The sequence below is a fragment of the Sinohyriopsis cumingii genome, chromosome 17 (assembly GCF_028554795.1).
Source record: "Sinohyriopsis cumingii isolate HCF-2022 chromosome 17, ASM2855479v2, whole genome shotgun sequence".
NCBI lineage: Eukaryota > Metazoa > Mollusca > Bivalvia > Unionida > Unionidae > Sinohyriopsis > Sinohyriopsis cumingii.
This window is the reverse complement of record NC_142977.1, coordinates 86,008,749-86,024,382: the sequence shown is the minus strand read 5'-3', so window position 1 is coordinate 86,024,382 and position 15,634 is coordinate 86,008,749. Positions and strand designations below refer to the sequence as shown.

The following is a 15,634-nucleotide window of genomic DNA, read 5'->3' as shown; positions in this document are numbered from 1 at the left end:
TAAATTTTACGTCACAAAATTTGAAGAAAAATACATAAAAATGCAGAGATCATAGATTTTAAAATTTCGGACCATAGACTAATAAATTTGGAGATGGAATTAAATAGTAGGAAAAAATGGGGGAAAAGGATCTGGAAACTTAATAATAAAATACTAGAAGAAGAAGATTTTGTGGTAGAAATTAAAAACGAACTATTTAAAATAAAAAATGAAAATGGGATAGCGTAAGTAAGATTATAACAGACTGGGACGAACTTAAAAGTAAAATTAAAAGGATAGCAATGTACCACTCCAAAAAAAAAAAGGACAAAATTACAACAAATGGAAAAAGAAGAACTGAAAATAAGACTTAAAACAAAAACTATAACAGATGAAATTAGAAAAGAATATACAGGAAGGCTAAATCAAATAGTAGAGGAAGAAAGAAAGGGTAAATAAATAAGATCAGGGAAGTACAATAACATATATAAAAGGGCAGAGGGGTTATATAAAAGGGAGGAAATGAGGAGAGGTGGAGAAAAAACAATAGATAAATTAAAGGAAAATGGGATAGAAATCACTGACAAAGCAGAAATAATTAAAAAGATAAGAGAAATTTATGCTAACTTATATAAGACTAAAAAATAGATCCACATGTAATTCCAGAATATTTAGAAGGAACCCCATGCGAGATGATATCGGCAGAAAACAGAGACCTGTGTGACGATTTCATCTCAGTGAAGGAAATCCAATCAGCCATTAAAGAATTAGCCCAAGTAAATCCACATGGAGAGATGGACTCACTGCGGAATTCTACAAAAAATTTCACAGTGAGTTAGCGCCGATTCTTGAATGTCTGTACAATAATATACTTTTAAAAAACGATACAATGTCCAACTCCACGAGGGAAGGGTTAATAATAATTATATATAAGGGGAAGGGAGATAGTGAAGATCTATAAAAAAAAAAACTGGAGGCCCATCTCCCTCCTGAATATCGATTACGAAATATTCAGTAAAATCTTGGCAAATAGAGTTAAAAAAGGAATGAATTAAATGATAAATATAAACCAAACTTGTGGGGGAAAAGGGAGGAAAATCCAAGATAATATTTTAAATATAAGGACAATAATTGATTTTTATAAATGAAACCGGGTCGAAGAGTGCCATGGTACTTTTCGACCATGAAAACGCTTTTGACAGATTAGAACATAACAATATACAAAAGGTTTTGGAAAAATTTGGTTTTGGAAGAAATTTCCAAAATTGGACCAAAATCCTGTATAGCAAAATAACTGCAAGTGTACAGGTCAATGGTGCTGTAGCTGAAAAATTTGACATAGAAAGATCAGTAAGGCAAGGTTGCCCACAGTCAATACTATTACATGTAATAGCAATAGAAATTCTAAGTATTAAAATCAGAACCAACAAAGGAATATAAGGTATAAAAATTCCAAATGTAAAAGAAGAGTTTAAAATGCTCCAACATGCTGATGATTGTACAAACTTTATTAAGGACTCCAATTCCTTTAATCACTTGGAAAAGGAATACGAATCATTCAGAAAAGCCTCGGGGTAAAAAATTCAATCATGACAAAACTGAGATACTAAAAATAGGGAACTGGAGGGGAAACCACCCGGGTTTACCACCGCACTTAATTAAAGACAGGGTTAAAGCCCTAGGAATTTGTTTTGTGTGAAAAATTAAGAAAAAGAAAACTGCAAAAATGTAAAAATGAAAATAAATGAAATTATCAAAATCTGGGCACTTACGCCATTATACACAATGGAGCAAACACAAGTTGCAGAAACGTATTTATATTCCAATATGAATTATCTTTTAAATTCTGTAGATGTAGGGAACAATGAACTTGACAAAACTGATAATGACATTATAAAATATATTTGGAATTTTAAAACACATTATGTTAACAAATCTACACTATATAGGGCCATGAATAGGGGAGGGTTGGCCCTACCAAGCCCAATTTTAATTAAATGTTCCAATATTTTAAATAGATTTAAAAAGCTAAATAACCAACCAAAAGCTCCTTGGGAAGCGTTATATATTTATTGGTTTGGTTTTTCCATTAGGAATAGAAGTGATATATACAAAAATAATAGGTTAGTCAAAAAACTGGAAGTACCAAGGAAATTTAGGAATATAAAAACTTTTATGTAAATATCGGGATGTTGATGAACTATGGGGAATTTATACGAAGAAAACTTATAATTGGATAAGGGAAAATTTAACCATTAAAATAAAGGATAAAGTAGAAGAAGAAAATATCTCCGTTAATTGGGACAGAGTTTGGAGGCACTGGGGCAATATCGGCTCACCCAAGATTCAGACTATAATATTCAAATACTTACATAACGCATGGTTAACTGGAGAAGTCGCACTACCCAGAAGAATGATTAGAACAATTGTTAAATGACCCATGTGCAAAAAAGCAAATTTTACGAAATATCATGCTATAGTACAGTGCAAAGAAAGGAAAAATGAAAGAATTCTATTGATAATGGAAATCTATAAGAAAGAGAAATACCGAAGAAATCAAATCCTATATTTAGACGGCAACTTCGAAAACATTTAATAAGGAAGATTACGGATTATGTAACTAAAACAGTGATGGCATGTGGCCAAGTTATAACAATTAAAAATAATAAATTATAATAACTAAAGGTTCATTTAAAGATTTGTGGGGCCTATGGACTGGAGGTGAGGAGAAGGGGGGGGGGCGGGAGGGGGTGCTTCGTAGGACACCCCTTATGGATGTCACCTTGAAACGGATCGGAGATCCCAATCTCGCTCCCTGACTCTGAGGCTCTCTGGGCCGTGAGGCAACATGAATCTCTAAATGTTTTTGAAGATTATAGTAAATGTAACATTTTTAAAAATAAATCAAAAATTTAATTTAAACATAGACAGTGTGTGCACCTTAAATACTATCTTTTTTGATTAGAGAAAGTTTTAAAGACTCTAAAAAATATAAACAGGGAGGGACAGGGATCCTTAATGGGGAAAGTACGAGATAAGGACGTCATGGGGCTATGTCACATGGCGCCACGCAAAGTGAACAGGCCTATGAAAGAGTTTTGGAAAACTACCCCAGGTAGGAAAACTTACATGCATAACATCAAAATAAAGACTCTCATGTAATTTTCTCTTCTATTTCTTTCCTTCAACTGTATAGCTTCCGTACTGTACAGTTAATCCCCTTTGTGTGGAAAAATTAAACCCTTTTGGAACTTTGGCAATAATAATAATAATAATAATAATAATAAGGACTTTGTATAGCACCTAATCTTTAGAAGCTCTAAGCGCTTTACAACATTAGACAACACCTATAAGATAAAAAACATAATAATATTATTACAAAAACAAACAACATGAAATTAGAAAAACATTAAAAAATAAAAAACATGCTGAGAATATTTCAGGTAGGAAACATTATTAGGTCTTTAAGTTTGTTCTTGCAGTCGAAATAAGTGAGTTTTGAGAGCCCTCTTGAATGTGATCACTGTGTCTTTGTGTCTAAGTTCAGTGGGCAATTCATTCCACGTTGCTAGGCCCTGGTATGCAAAAGAACGCTGTCCATATGACTTTGTTTTGATAGTGGGAATAATGAGTATACGATTGTCAGAAGAGGAGCGTAAGTATCTTGCTGGTGTGTACACATGGGTGAGGTCAGATAGGTATGTTGGACTAGAGTCCGACAGTGACATGTAGCACAGAGAACACATTTTGTGTTTGATTCTGGATCGAATGGATAGCCAGTTTAGGGTACAGAGCAGCGACGAGGTGTGCTCTGATCGTGATACTCTAAGTATGATCCGAGCAGCTGTGTTTTGAACTTTTTGAAGTTTCTGGAGTAGATATTGAGATGAACCAGACATAACTGAGTTACTATAGTCCAGTCTTGAAAGTACTAATGAACACACAAGTGTTTTAGTGGCATTAGCTGAAAGATATTTGCGAATTGAGCTGATGCGTCTCAGCTCAAGATGTGCAGCCTTGCATATGTTCATGACATGTTGGTGCAATGTGAGAGTACTGTCCAGAGTAACACCTAGGTTTCATACTGATTGTGTGAATTTAATGTTGGTGTTGCTGATATTTATTGTTTGAGGTAAAGGATGTGAATGAGAAAGTCTTTGTGTTGTGATCAGAATGGCCTCAGTTTTATCATCATTCATCTGCAGCTTGTTACAAGTCATCCATGATTTCACATCAGAAATGCACCTCTCTACACCTTGGATGGTAGCATTAACTTCAGTTGGGTAGCTGGATTTTTATATTTGGGTGTCATCAGCGTACAATTGGCGAGACACTGGATGATGATCTATGACACCTGAGAGCGACTGAGTGTACAGAATGAAGAGAACAGGTCCAAGAACAGACCCCTGTGGAACACCACAACATAGATCAGGTGGGCTGGAGTGTATTCCATTTGCAGATACAATTTGTGTCCTGTTGACCAAGTAGGACTTTAACCACAGTAAGGCTGTATCATGAATGCCAAATACATGCTGGAGACGGTGAAGTAATATATCATGGTCTATTGTGTCGAATGCTGCAGACAAATCAAGGAGGGTGAGGACTGTAATCTTTCCGCTATCCAACGCAGAGAGAATGTCATTAACTACTTTTAGAAGGGTAGTTTCAGTACTGTGGCAAGGGCGATATGCAGATTGTACATTGCTAAAAAGACTGTTTGAATTTAGATGAGATACAAGCTGGGATAGAACAACCTTTCCTAAGATTTTTGATATGAATGGGAGATTACAATACAATACATAATTAGAGGCGGCCTAACTCGAGTTGAGAAAAATACAAATGAATAAAGAAAGAAAGAATGTGTGGACCCCAACTGGAGCACAGCCGACCTCAATCAATAAATCAAATATGCGAAGAACGACACAGATTAACACTCCGCTTGGTTTCAGTGTAATATGACTGAAAGTGTGGCCAGAGGAGGAGAAGTGTTCTGCGACCAGGCTTTTGTACAGCTTCCTTGTCATCCAGTCAGATCTATGAAGGTTGATCCTTTTGTGTAATTTTTCAGTTTCTCCGACGTACTGAAGGCTATAGATCTTACATGTGACGAGATACATCTGATTCTCTGTTTTGCACTTTTTGTAAGGACCGTGTATGTTTAGTTTTTTTTCTCTAGTCACTGTGCTAGAAAATATCCTGTTCTCCATCATATGTTGACAGGTTTTGCACCTTTTATCGCCACAAGGGCCATATTGACTAGGGTGGTCTTGATTAGTGATTGGCGTTAGAACACTTCTCCTCTCCTGGCCACACTTTCAGTGATATATAACACGCATTGCAATTGCTCACAACCCCAACTGGAGTCCCCCAAACCAGGAAAGAAAAGGAATCTTACTGGATACGCTGCCTTAGAACATTGAAACCAAACAGTTAGTTTAAACCAAGAAGACTAGATAAAGAAATGTGTGTGTGTGTGTGTGTGTGTGTGTGTGTGTGTGTGTGTGTGTGTGTGCGGTATTTGAAGATAAAAGTTATTTTATTTTAGAATCTTTATTATAAAAAAGATATTAGTTTTGTAACCATATTTGCAGCAAAGTATCAAGCGCGATAAAAATCATGCAAATGACCGCTCCGGTGGTCTAGTGGTTAGAGCGTTCGCCTCGGATGCGGGAGGTCGTGCGTTCGATTTCCGGCCGAGTCATACCAAAGGCTTACAAAAATGGTACTAACAGCTCCCTCGCTTTGCGCTCAGCATTAAGGTGGCGCAATACAGTTTCGCATTTTGCATAGGTTAGGATTTTAAAGAAAAAGAATGTCCCCGGCTTTCCTCACTGGTTTTACTGGCTATTTAAAAAAGACCTTGTATATCTTAGGTATAATGCAAAGAACCTTTAATTCCCTTTATTTTGGTGTATGATTGATGGGTGTACTATGGGTTATAGAGTATACAGCTTGGCCTTACTTCAAATGTGCATCTTTCAAAAAAGTGCTAGCTCTACTTGGTCATTTTCACTTCCTGAACTTCAGAGGTAAATTGTATAAAAAAGAGCCGATAACTTTTTTTTACATTTTATATATTTGGTAATTCATTCATTGCACTTTCAGAAGCTGGTATTGTCTAGTCTGGCAAAATTCATTTTCCCTATTTTAATAGCTGCTATGTATAGTGTACTTTAGACTAATTCAGACTGATTTTTTAACACAAGGGAGCAGTCATTTTAGTTAGCAGTGTGCTTAAATCATGTAAAATTTCCAAAAGTACAATATCCAAAAGAAATATCATCCACATTACATTCATGTAGCATAGAGGTATGCAAACATTCTCTCCACTGTGCATGTTTTAAATGTGAACTACTTCACCTTACATACGTCACTCTCTCAAAAGTACATATTATCTGGTGAGCGCCACCTAAGAGTTAGTGTTAGAACTGGTCGGCCTGATGTCAGGATAATGGGACTGGGTGGGACATCATGCTACGGCTATTGGACAATTCGGCCCAAAGACAATTCGGCCCAAGACAATTCGGCCCAATTTTATAATACAGCTGTCAATAGTTTTAACAAGTATTTATTTTTAACATATATTTTGACAAATCTTTTATAATATGTTTTTACCGTATAGTTCAAAATCCTTGCATTAGGGAACTTAATTATTCATTCTCATTTTAATTAGTTTGTAAAATAGAATAGGTTGAGAATAAAATTTGAAACATTTGGTGAACTAGATAAATGTTTTCCGAAGTTATAATGGTTAGGAGCTTTCTGATATCTTTAGGAAAACCGTCCCAAATACAAATATTACTGTGGAGAAAGGACGTCTGATAAAAAGAAGTATAGTAGATTTTTGGGCCGAATTGTCTTATTGTCGGTCCAAGTTGGGCCGAATTGTCTTTGGGCCCAATTGTCTATAAGTCCATACTACATGTCTGCAGCATGATGCCCCAGTGCTAGACATCAGTATAAACTGTCACACTGCAGACATCATAGCGATATGACTGAAATTTTTTTAAAGCTACGTTAAAAATCCAAATCTCACACACACACACACACACACACACACTGTTCGTTTTCAATCAAAAACCTTTCCGGATAATTATTTCATAATCCCTTCATAGCGTTGTATTCTACATGTCTTATTTGAACTAATCATTAGTTGCGTTTCATTATGAGTTCGGCAATAACGACAAAATGGCGACCAAATTTAAAATAGAACATTACTCCTCTTTCACAGGTGCAAAAGAAGCCCTTTCTTGGTCAGATAATGATGAGATAGTGCTGTGCACGGATGAGGCGTTACACATTTCGGTTGAGTATTATTTGTGGTCGTTGTTGTGTGCTCATTTGATCGTTACAAGCAATTAGTGAACATATTGAAGGGTTCTCACTTTTTCCGTCTTCTACTGCATCTATAGTTTTTGCATAAATCTCAGCTTGTTTGTACCCCCTGCCGATTTCAATAACGAAAATCTTTAATGTGGTAACAGATGCAGAGAATTTAGTCATTTCATTCATTGATTTTTAATTTCTAACCTGACTGTGACCAGGGTAGCCTTAGTCCTACAGGTAAGACTTTGACGCTGATATTTATGCTTTGGGCGTCAGGGTCTTACTGCCTAACTAACAGCGCTGTGTAGTGTGTTTTGATGTCGACTATCATCGTAACGAAAGTCAAATTTTCAGGAATATTTCACACAACTGGCAACTAAAATAACGGCACTTTCCTACAAAGTAACGTCATGATGTTTTAGTCAGACTTTACTTACTCTGATGTCTTTTCTCTAATAAATTCAAATTCTCACAAAAGAAATGGACCTGTTTTAAAGTTTCCTTGGCCTACATTTCAGTTGACTGGAAAGCGATGAAAGCCAGGAATGCCAAAATCTGGTTAAGTTAAAATATTATTCTTTAAAAATATATTATGCATATTGGAACTGTAAAATAACATTTTGCTTGGTTCAAGAAACATATCCTTCACATGAACCTACTTAAACATACTTCGGCATACCTCGACTACCATCGCATTGCAACAAATTCAAATGTATGTCAATGGAACATGAAAATGCATCCATTTAAGAGTGTCATATTTTCATTCCGCCAGGATAAAGACAGTACTGTAAGTATATTAATTACACATAAATTAGTGGAAGAGTGTTGATATATGTTGCCAAATGTGCGAGGTATTCCTGAAATTTTGACTAATTGTTCCGATGTCAATGACATCAGAACACGCTATACAAGGCTGTTATTTGGATAGTAAGACATAGCACTTAAACAAAACCAACATGTACTATGTCTTACATTGTGGGACTATGGGGAGCCTTAACACAGTCAATTTGTAATTATTTTCCTTTGCTTGATTTTACATTATAAATATCCAAAGCAGACGATATTCTATATACCTTTTATCTGTATATATGTATGGTCGCTGAAAATGGACTTGGCCAAGAACAGGAAATGTATGGCAAGCATGGTCATCTTTACAGAAAACTTTGGTTTGGGATGAAACCCACATACGATAATAATATGTAGGCCCTCGTGGCCATAATCAGGTTTGAAATAAAAAAATCAATGAATGAACTAAGTTCTGTGCATTTTAATATCTTTTTTTGCAATTTGTTTTTTAAATTGGTAATTGGGTTCAAACAAATTGGAAGGTATATTTAGACTATAGCTATCCAACCTTATAAATTAGAGAGCTAGTGCCATACTGCAGATGTGTTTTATGTAATCTATTGCAAACACATTCAACATTTTAAATGCAAAATTAATGAGTTTTTATTCATAATATGCATCTTGCTCTGATCCTGCATTGGAATACACCAACGTTGATATATGTTGTCGAGGGTTGGGTTGCATTCAACATCCTATTTCCTGAACAAGCGTTGTTGCTTAGTTTTTTCTGACATCAGTTGCAGGGGTAGAAAAATCCATTGCCCTGTAGCATGGGACAAGTAGACTTTTGCTTCAGGCAACCATGTATAGCAGAGTCACAATCATGGAAGGTAGCTAAATTTTGATTGTGATGGTTTATAATGAATTTTGGTATTGTGATGGAAAATGTACAAGTCAGTGTAATTAAATGTAGCAAAAAGTACCTAATTCATTTTGCACATGGTACCTAATTCATTTTGCATACCAAAGTATTTCAATACCATTCAGATTGACATACATTATAACATGTCATTAAATACATGCTGAAACATGGTGGTCTGTTGACAAGAAATTTTTTTATACTGCCAGGATCTGTAGTAGATTAGATTTGTTTGCTTCTAAAGTTTTTATGTGCAGAGACTATAACAAATAAACCAGCACTGGGTTATTGACTGTGCATGTTCGTAATAGAGATATTGCCAGAATATGTATGGTTCTTGTTTGTTGAGCTTGGACATTTGTTATGGTTAGATAAGGATTTCTTCAATTGACCCTGTTATATAGTACAGGTTTTGCTGACAGGTTAATTTTTATAGCAATAATTTCTTCGCCAGATGCTTCATGATAGTGTGGTTATGAATTTAGAAGAACTATTATTTGTTAATACTATAATGTAGTGCAGAGAGGACCTATGTTTTAAAAAGAAAGAAAAAAAACCTCCACTCTATGCTTAAGAACCTGAAGATCATCCTTTTGGTATTTAAATTTGCAAAACTTATTTGATAATATTTTAGATCCATGGTCATGTATTGTTTTGTGAACTTTTCATGAAACTTGTGTTCATGTTTTTATCAAAAGATATGCAAAATGTTGGGATGTGTATACATTGGTAACAGTCCGGAGAGAATTTGAATGACAAATTATTCCAGTCCCTTGTCAGTTCACTGCATTTAAAAACTTGTGTTGGGTTAGTTGTTCCAAAAAGCAGTGATTCTTCAGGGCTGAGCAAATTTTTTTTTAACCACTAGTCCAGGACAAGTGGTTTCAGAAAATTCACTAGTCCCACCTTTCTCTTCACTAGTCCCACCTTACTCTTCACTAGTCCCACCTTACTTTTCACTGGTCCCAAAATGGTAATCACTTGCCGAGATTTGATGAGATGTATGTACTTAATCCATAGAAAAAAACAAACGAAATAATATACAACATAATTTTTTCTTAAAAGAATTTAATTTTTAAAAACAGTGGTTGTTATACATTTGGCTTCTTCAGGTTCATGTATATATGTTTTAGCTCATGGATTTGAAAATATGTCCATGTATATGTCTGCCACCTTCTGAGTCATATATTCAAGACAGGGATAACAAGCACACACAGTATCTGTCTTACGTTTTATCCCTCCATTTTCAAACAAATTTACCTTCTCCAAATTGCTGTTATTACCTTCCTTGCGAAAATAATTTAGCAAACTCATTTTATCCGCAGAGTAACTATCAGCTTGCTTGACAACTACTTCTAAGGTGATCATAAGATCAATTTTTGCTATTAAATACGAACTGAAACAGCTCATTAATTAGCGTAATTGTTTCGCTTCAAACACAATATCGCACGTGGAAGTTAATCATCTGTATAATCAATTATAAATTAAAGAATCATTACTGTCATTTTATCAGGAAACCAACACTGATATCGGTAAAGTACCTTTCATTAATTTAATTACACTGACTCGCTGGATTAAAATCATAGTGAGCCGCTGGTTATGATCTAGATTGAGTAAACTCACCGCAACAAAACCGCTTACAACACTGCTAATTGATCATACTGACTTTCTTTTGTTTGACGTGTTTTGATTTGCCGATAATTTGGTTGCTTAGCCCAATATGCAGTCAAGCGGTAACAGGATGTAAATGTATACACGAAGAGGAGTAGAATCAATTATTCAGTACGCCCGGAAGGCATGATTGGTCAAATAAGAGTAGATATAGTGATTAAAGCACGAAAATAAGGACTAACCCGGGACATCGGGCTATGGGATTTGCTCAGCCCTGACACGAAGAGGGGTAGAATCAAGTATTCAGTGTGCCCAGAGGGAATGATTGGCCAAATAAAGGCAGATATAGAGATTAAAGCATGTAAATAAGGACTAGCCCGACTTTTTTTAAAAGCACTTGTCCCAGACTAGCGACTTGGAAAATTTTTACTTGTCCGACTTCAAAAATGACTAATCCAGGACGTCGGGCTATGGGATTTGCTCAGCCCTGATAAAGTCCTATTACTATACAATTGATGAAGATAACACATCAGTTGATATTTAAGAAATTTTGCATACTGTCCATCCACAGTAAGTAGTGCATATTATATGTTTAAAAAAAATTCTTTATATTTATAAACTTACTATAGATAAAGAATATCAAATAGATACAGTCGAATCAAAATTGTCTTAGTTCATTTAAGCATTTTATCAATTCAAACGGAGTGACATTCTCCTATCTAAGAATAGATGTTTGGAAATCATGAAATGACCAAGTTGGACATCCAGTCTATGTTTTCATTTACAGCCATTTTTACATGGAGTAGCAATAGGTTTAGGAATCATATATATATATATATATATATATATATATATATATATATATATATATATATATATATATATATATATATTATTTTGCATATAAATTATTTTAAATATTTTAATTATACCATTTATGGCTACCTTTGTAAAAATTAAACATAATTTGATTAACAGTATGTAATCCAAATGTTCTTCAGTTGAACATTCCTAAGAGGGTATGGGTCAGAAACAAATCAAATTAACATGCGGCCGAAAGCGCCAAGTGTTCTACCATGACAGTAATACAATTTCCAATTTAAAGACAATTATAACAGATTTCTTCCGAATTTCCATCTCTTCTGGTCAGGGACCAGTCAAACACTTAATAAATGGCATATCTGTCATCTATCCTCTATGAAACCTATTGCTACTCCATATAAAAATGGCTGTAAATGAATAGATTGAGGTGTGTCTGACTTACCCATATGTCATGTATGAAGTGGCGCACTTACAAAGTGTGATTTTTTTCATGGTTTGATCACTTGTTAAATACTTAGATACTCCACTTGTAGCAATCAAGATGGAATAAAACTAAACTGGTGAATCTCGGTGGAGACTAGCATATCATGTTACAAGATTGAGACTTAAAATGCGTGAGCAAAATTAGGAGAATTTTCTTTGTGTACACAGTGGTCTTTAGATCCTTTGAGGTGTAGCTGGGTTGCTTTGGATACAAGAAAAGTCAAGAAACTAATTTTTAAATTGTAAATATATTGTTTTTCAGAAATTTTATTGCTCTTCCACACAGAGTGGTTGTGTTCCAAGCCTATACAAGACCTGTATAGTCCAGGAAAAGGAACCATTTAAGTTAGTCCAATTGGATGATGAGATCATTGAGGAAATGAAAAGAAATGTCTCAAATGGTAAATGATGTTCTTTAACTATAACTATTTCACTATAAATAACAGCATTGATTGATTCTTGATAACCAGGGACACCTGTGTATTCACAGAATGTAAAATGCAGTTTACAGATAAAATCAGACATGGAAGTTTCTTTCATGCTTGTAAAATAAAATGAGAAATCTGCAGAACAAAATTAATTTTAAAAAAGAATAACAAATAAAAGAAACTTGAATATCTTGGATTGATGGACATAACATTCATTACCTTGGTGAAAGAATATCAGTATAGTGAAAGTTCCATTCCTTGTCAGCTGACTTGATCTGCGGACATTTTGATGCATGTGGTGCTACTTGAATACTGGCAAGCTTGACATTTTGATGCTTGTGGTGCTACTTGAATGCTGGCAAGCTTGACATTTTGATGCTTGTGGTGCTACTTGAATACTGGCAAGCTTGACATTTTGATGCTTGTGGTGCTACTTGAATGCTGGCAAGCTTGACATTTTGATGCTTGTGGTGCTACTTGAATGCTGGCAAGCTTGACATTTTGATGCTTGTGGTGCTACTTGAATGCTGGCAAGCTTGACATTTTGATGCTTGTGGTGCTACTTGAACGCTGGCAAGCTTGACATTTTGATGCTTGTGGTGCTACTTGAATGCTGGCAAGCTTGACATTTTGATGCTTGTGGTGCTACTTGAATGCTGGCAAGCTTGACATTTTGATGCTTGTGGTGCTACTTGAATGCTGGCAAGCTTGACATTTTGATGCTTGTGGTGCTACTTGAATGCTGGCAAGTTTGACATTTGAAATTGTTTTATACAGTATATACTCGCTTTTAACTAGAGTCCAGCTGCAGACTGTACAGGCTCTGATCTACCACGCATAAATGAGCTGGCAGGTGTTGCGGTATGTATTTTGTTTGGAGTATTCATTATTACAAACTACATAGACTTTGATTTGAAATAAAGAGTAGAACAAACAATATAGACCTACATGGCAGATCAAGGTCTATGTTGTTTGCATTTGGTTTCGACTTAAAAGTGAGTATATATGGTACCTAACTAGTGAAGCAAAAGACTAGAGATTAAACACACCTGTACAACCTAATGCAGAGGTGTCCAAAGTCCGGCCCGCGAGCCAATCATGGCCCGCAGTAAGATTTCATATGGCCCGCAGCTTCGGTCATATAATGTATTATTTATAGCCCGCTAGCACGCGAACCCTTCTCCGCTCATTTCTGCCATGGCGACTGAAAAGAAAAAGAGGAAAGTTGACAGTGAGGGCCACCACTTTCAGGAGAGATGGGAATTACAGTACTTTTTCATTGAAAATCGAGGCAATTGTGTTTGTCTCATTTGTAACGAGATGGTTGCCTTATTTAAGGATTTCAATGTAAAGAGACGCTACCAGACTAAACATGCTAACACATACGACAGGCTTACAGGGAGTGACCATGCTGAAAAAGTGAAGCAACTCCAAGCTGCTCTGGCATCACAACAGCGATTCTTCACGCGGGCCTGTGAGTCAAAGGAAACTATCACCAAAGCAAACTACGAAGTGGCCATGTTAATAGCTAAACATGGCAAATCTTTTACTGAATGTACATTTATCAAAGACTGTGTCATGAAAATGGTGGAGAACATTTGCCCCGAGAAGAAGCAAGAATTTATTAATGTTTGCCTGGCACGTAACACTGTGACACGGAGAGTTGAGGACATATTGTCAGATATTCAGAGACAACTGAGGGACAGGGGAATGACTTTTGATTATTTCTCATTAGCCTGCGATGAAAGCACCGATGTTTCTGACACTGCACAGGTCTTGATTTTTTTAAGAGGAGTTGACGACAACATGAACGTAATAGAGGAGCTGCTTGACCTCCAAAGCCTTAAAGACCAAACCAGAGGAACGAATTTATTAGTTTCTGTTTGTGATGCTGTTGATGATATGAAACTACTGTGGAGTAAAGTTTCTGGGATCATATCCGATGGTGTGCCTGCAATCAGTTCTATTCGCTCTAAAGCTCTACACCACCGACAGTTTCAGCAGTTCTTGCTTGACATCCAAGTTGAATATGGAGACGTTATATATCACAATGATGTGAGGTGACTACGTCGGGGCTCTGCAATGCAGCAATTTTTCTCTCTCAGAAAAGAAATAAGACATTTTTTTGTGTGAAAAGAGGCAACCAATGGAAGAATTGTCAGATCCTGTATGGCTGGCAGATTTGTCTTTTTTGGTTGACATAACGAAGCATCTGGATGGGCTGAATGTTAATCTTCAAGGACGAGATGCAGTGGTGAGCCAGCTATATGCTCACATCAAGGCCTTTGGAACGAAGCTGCAACTTTTCCAAAGACACTTGTCCCAAACAGAGCCTTGCACTGCGCACTTCCCAGCTTTGAAAGAGGTAATTGACAATTTCCCACAGGACAACATCGGTGTGCAAATGAAGAGTTATGCAACAGCTATCGCATCTCTTTCTGTGGATTCAACAAATGCTTTCAGGATTTTGCAGTTATTGAAAAGGACATGTTGTTTTTCTCTTCTCCCTTCTCCGTGGACCCTGATGATGTTCCTCCACAGCTGCAGCTGGAGCTCATTAAGCTGCAGTGTGACGATGAGTGGCATGCCAAACACCAGCAGCTTTCTCTTGTTGACTTTTACAGGCAGCTGGATAAAGGCAGATTTCCAGAAATGTGAACATTTGCTAAGAAAATGCTGAGCTTATTCGGCTCCACATATTTGTGTGAGCAGACATTCTCTGTCATGAACTTAAACAAGAACCAGTTGAGGTCAAGACTAAGTGACTCCCACTTACGTGACGTTTTATGCATCTCAACCACTGCCCTCAAACCAGACCTGGCCTCTTTACTGAAATCCAGATCTCAGTATCACCCTTCTCATTAGGGTCAGCAAGTTACCGGTTTCTTGATCAATCTGAAATTGAGTGTTTTGAACGGTAACATCTGTCACTATTAACAGTGAAAAGCCAAAAGCACACTTATGCACTTGGACTTATGGCACTTATTTTATTAAACTCTTGAATTTTGGTTATAACTGTTGATGTTATGTACCTGTATATGTAGCAGAAACTATTATTTTCTGAAAGATCTTTTAAAAGACAAAAGCAAAATTCACTTGTTTTAAACTTTACTGATAACAGAAAACTTTGCATTAGTTATAACTCCTGTTTAAAATGACCATGAGGCAAAGATATTTATCTAACAGTTTCTAACTCACAGAAATTGAAGGTATTACATACAGTTCAATGTTTTCTGACTCTCCAGATATGAATGAAAGGCAGGATTGTGTTTTTAGAGTT

The 15,634-nt window shown here is 36.0% G+C and overlaps 1 protein-coding gene across 3 annotated transcripts in view; it reads left to right on the top strand.

Moving 5' to 3' along the window:
* Positions 1–7,159: 7,159 nt before the first annotated feature.
* The window catches only part of LOC149779365 (uncharacterized), a 93,857-nt gene continuing 85,382 nt past the window's right edge, over positions 7,160–15,634 (top strand). For all 3 annotated transcript variants that reach the window (XM_089939991.1, XM_089939992.1, XM_089939990.1), the window contains exons 1-2: positions 7,160–7,284; positions 12,189–12,327. In XM_089939991.1, the coding sequence (XP_089796117.1) occupies positions 7,168–7,284; positions 12,189–12,327 (256 nt within the window). In that variant the 5' untranslated portion in view covers positions 7,160–7,167. The remainder of the gene's footprint in view (positions 7,285–12,188; positions 12,328–15,634) is intronic.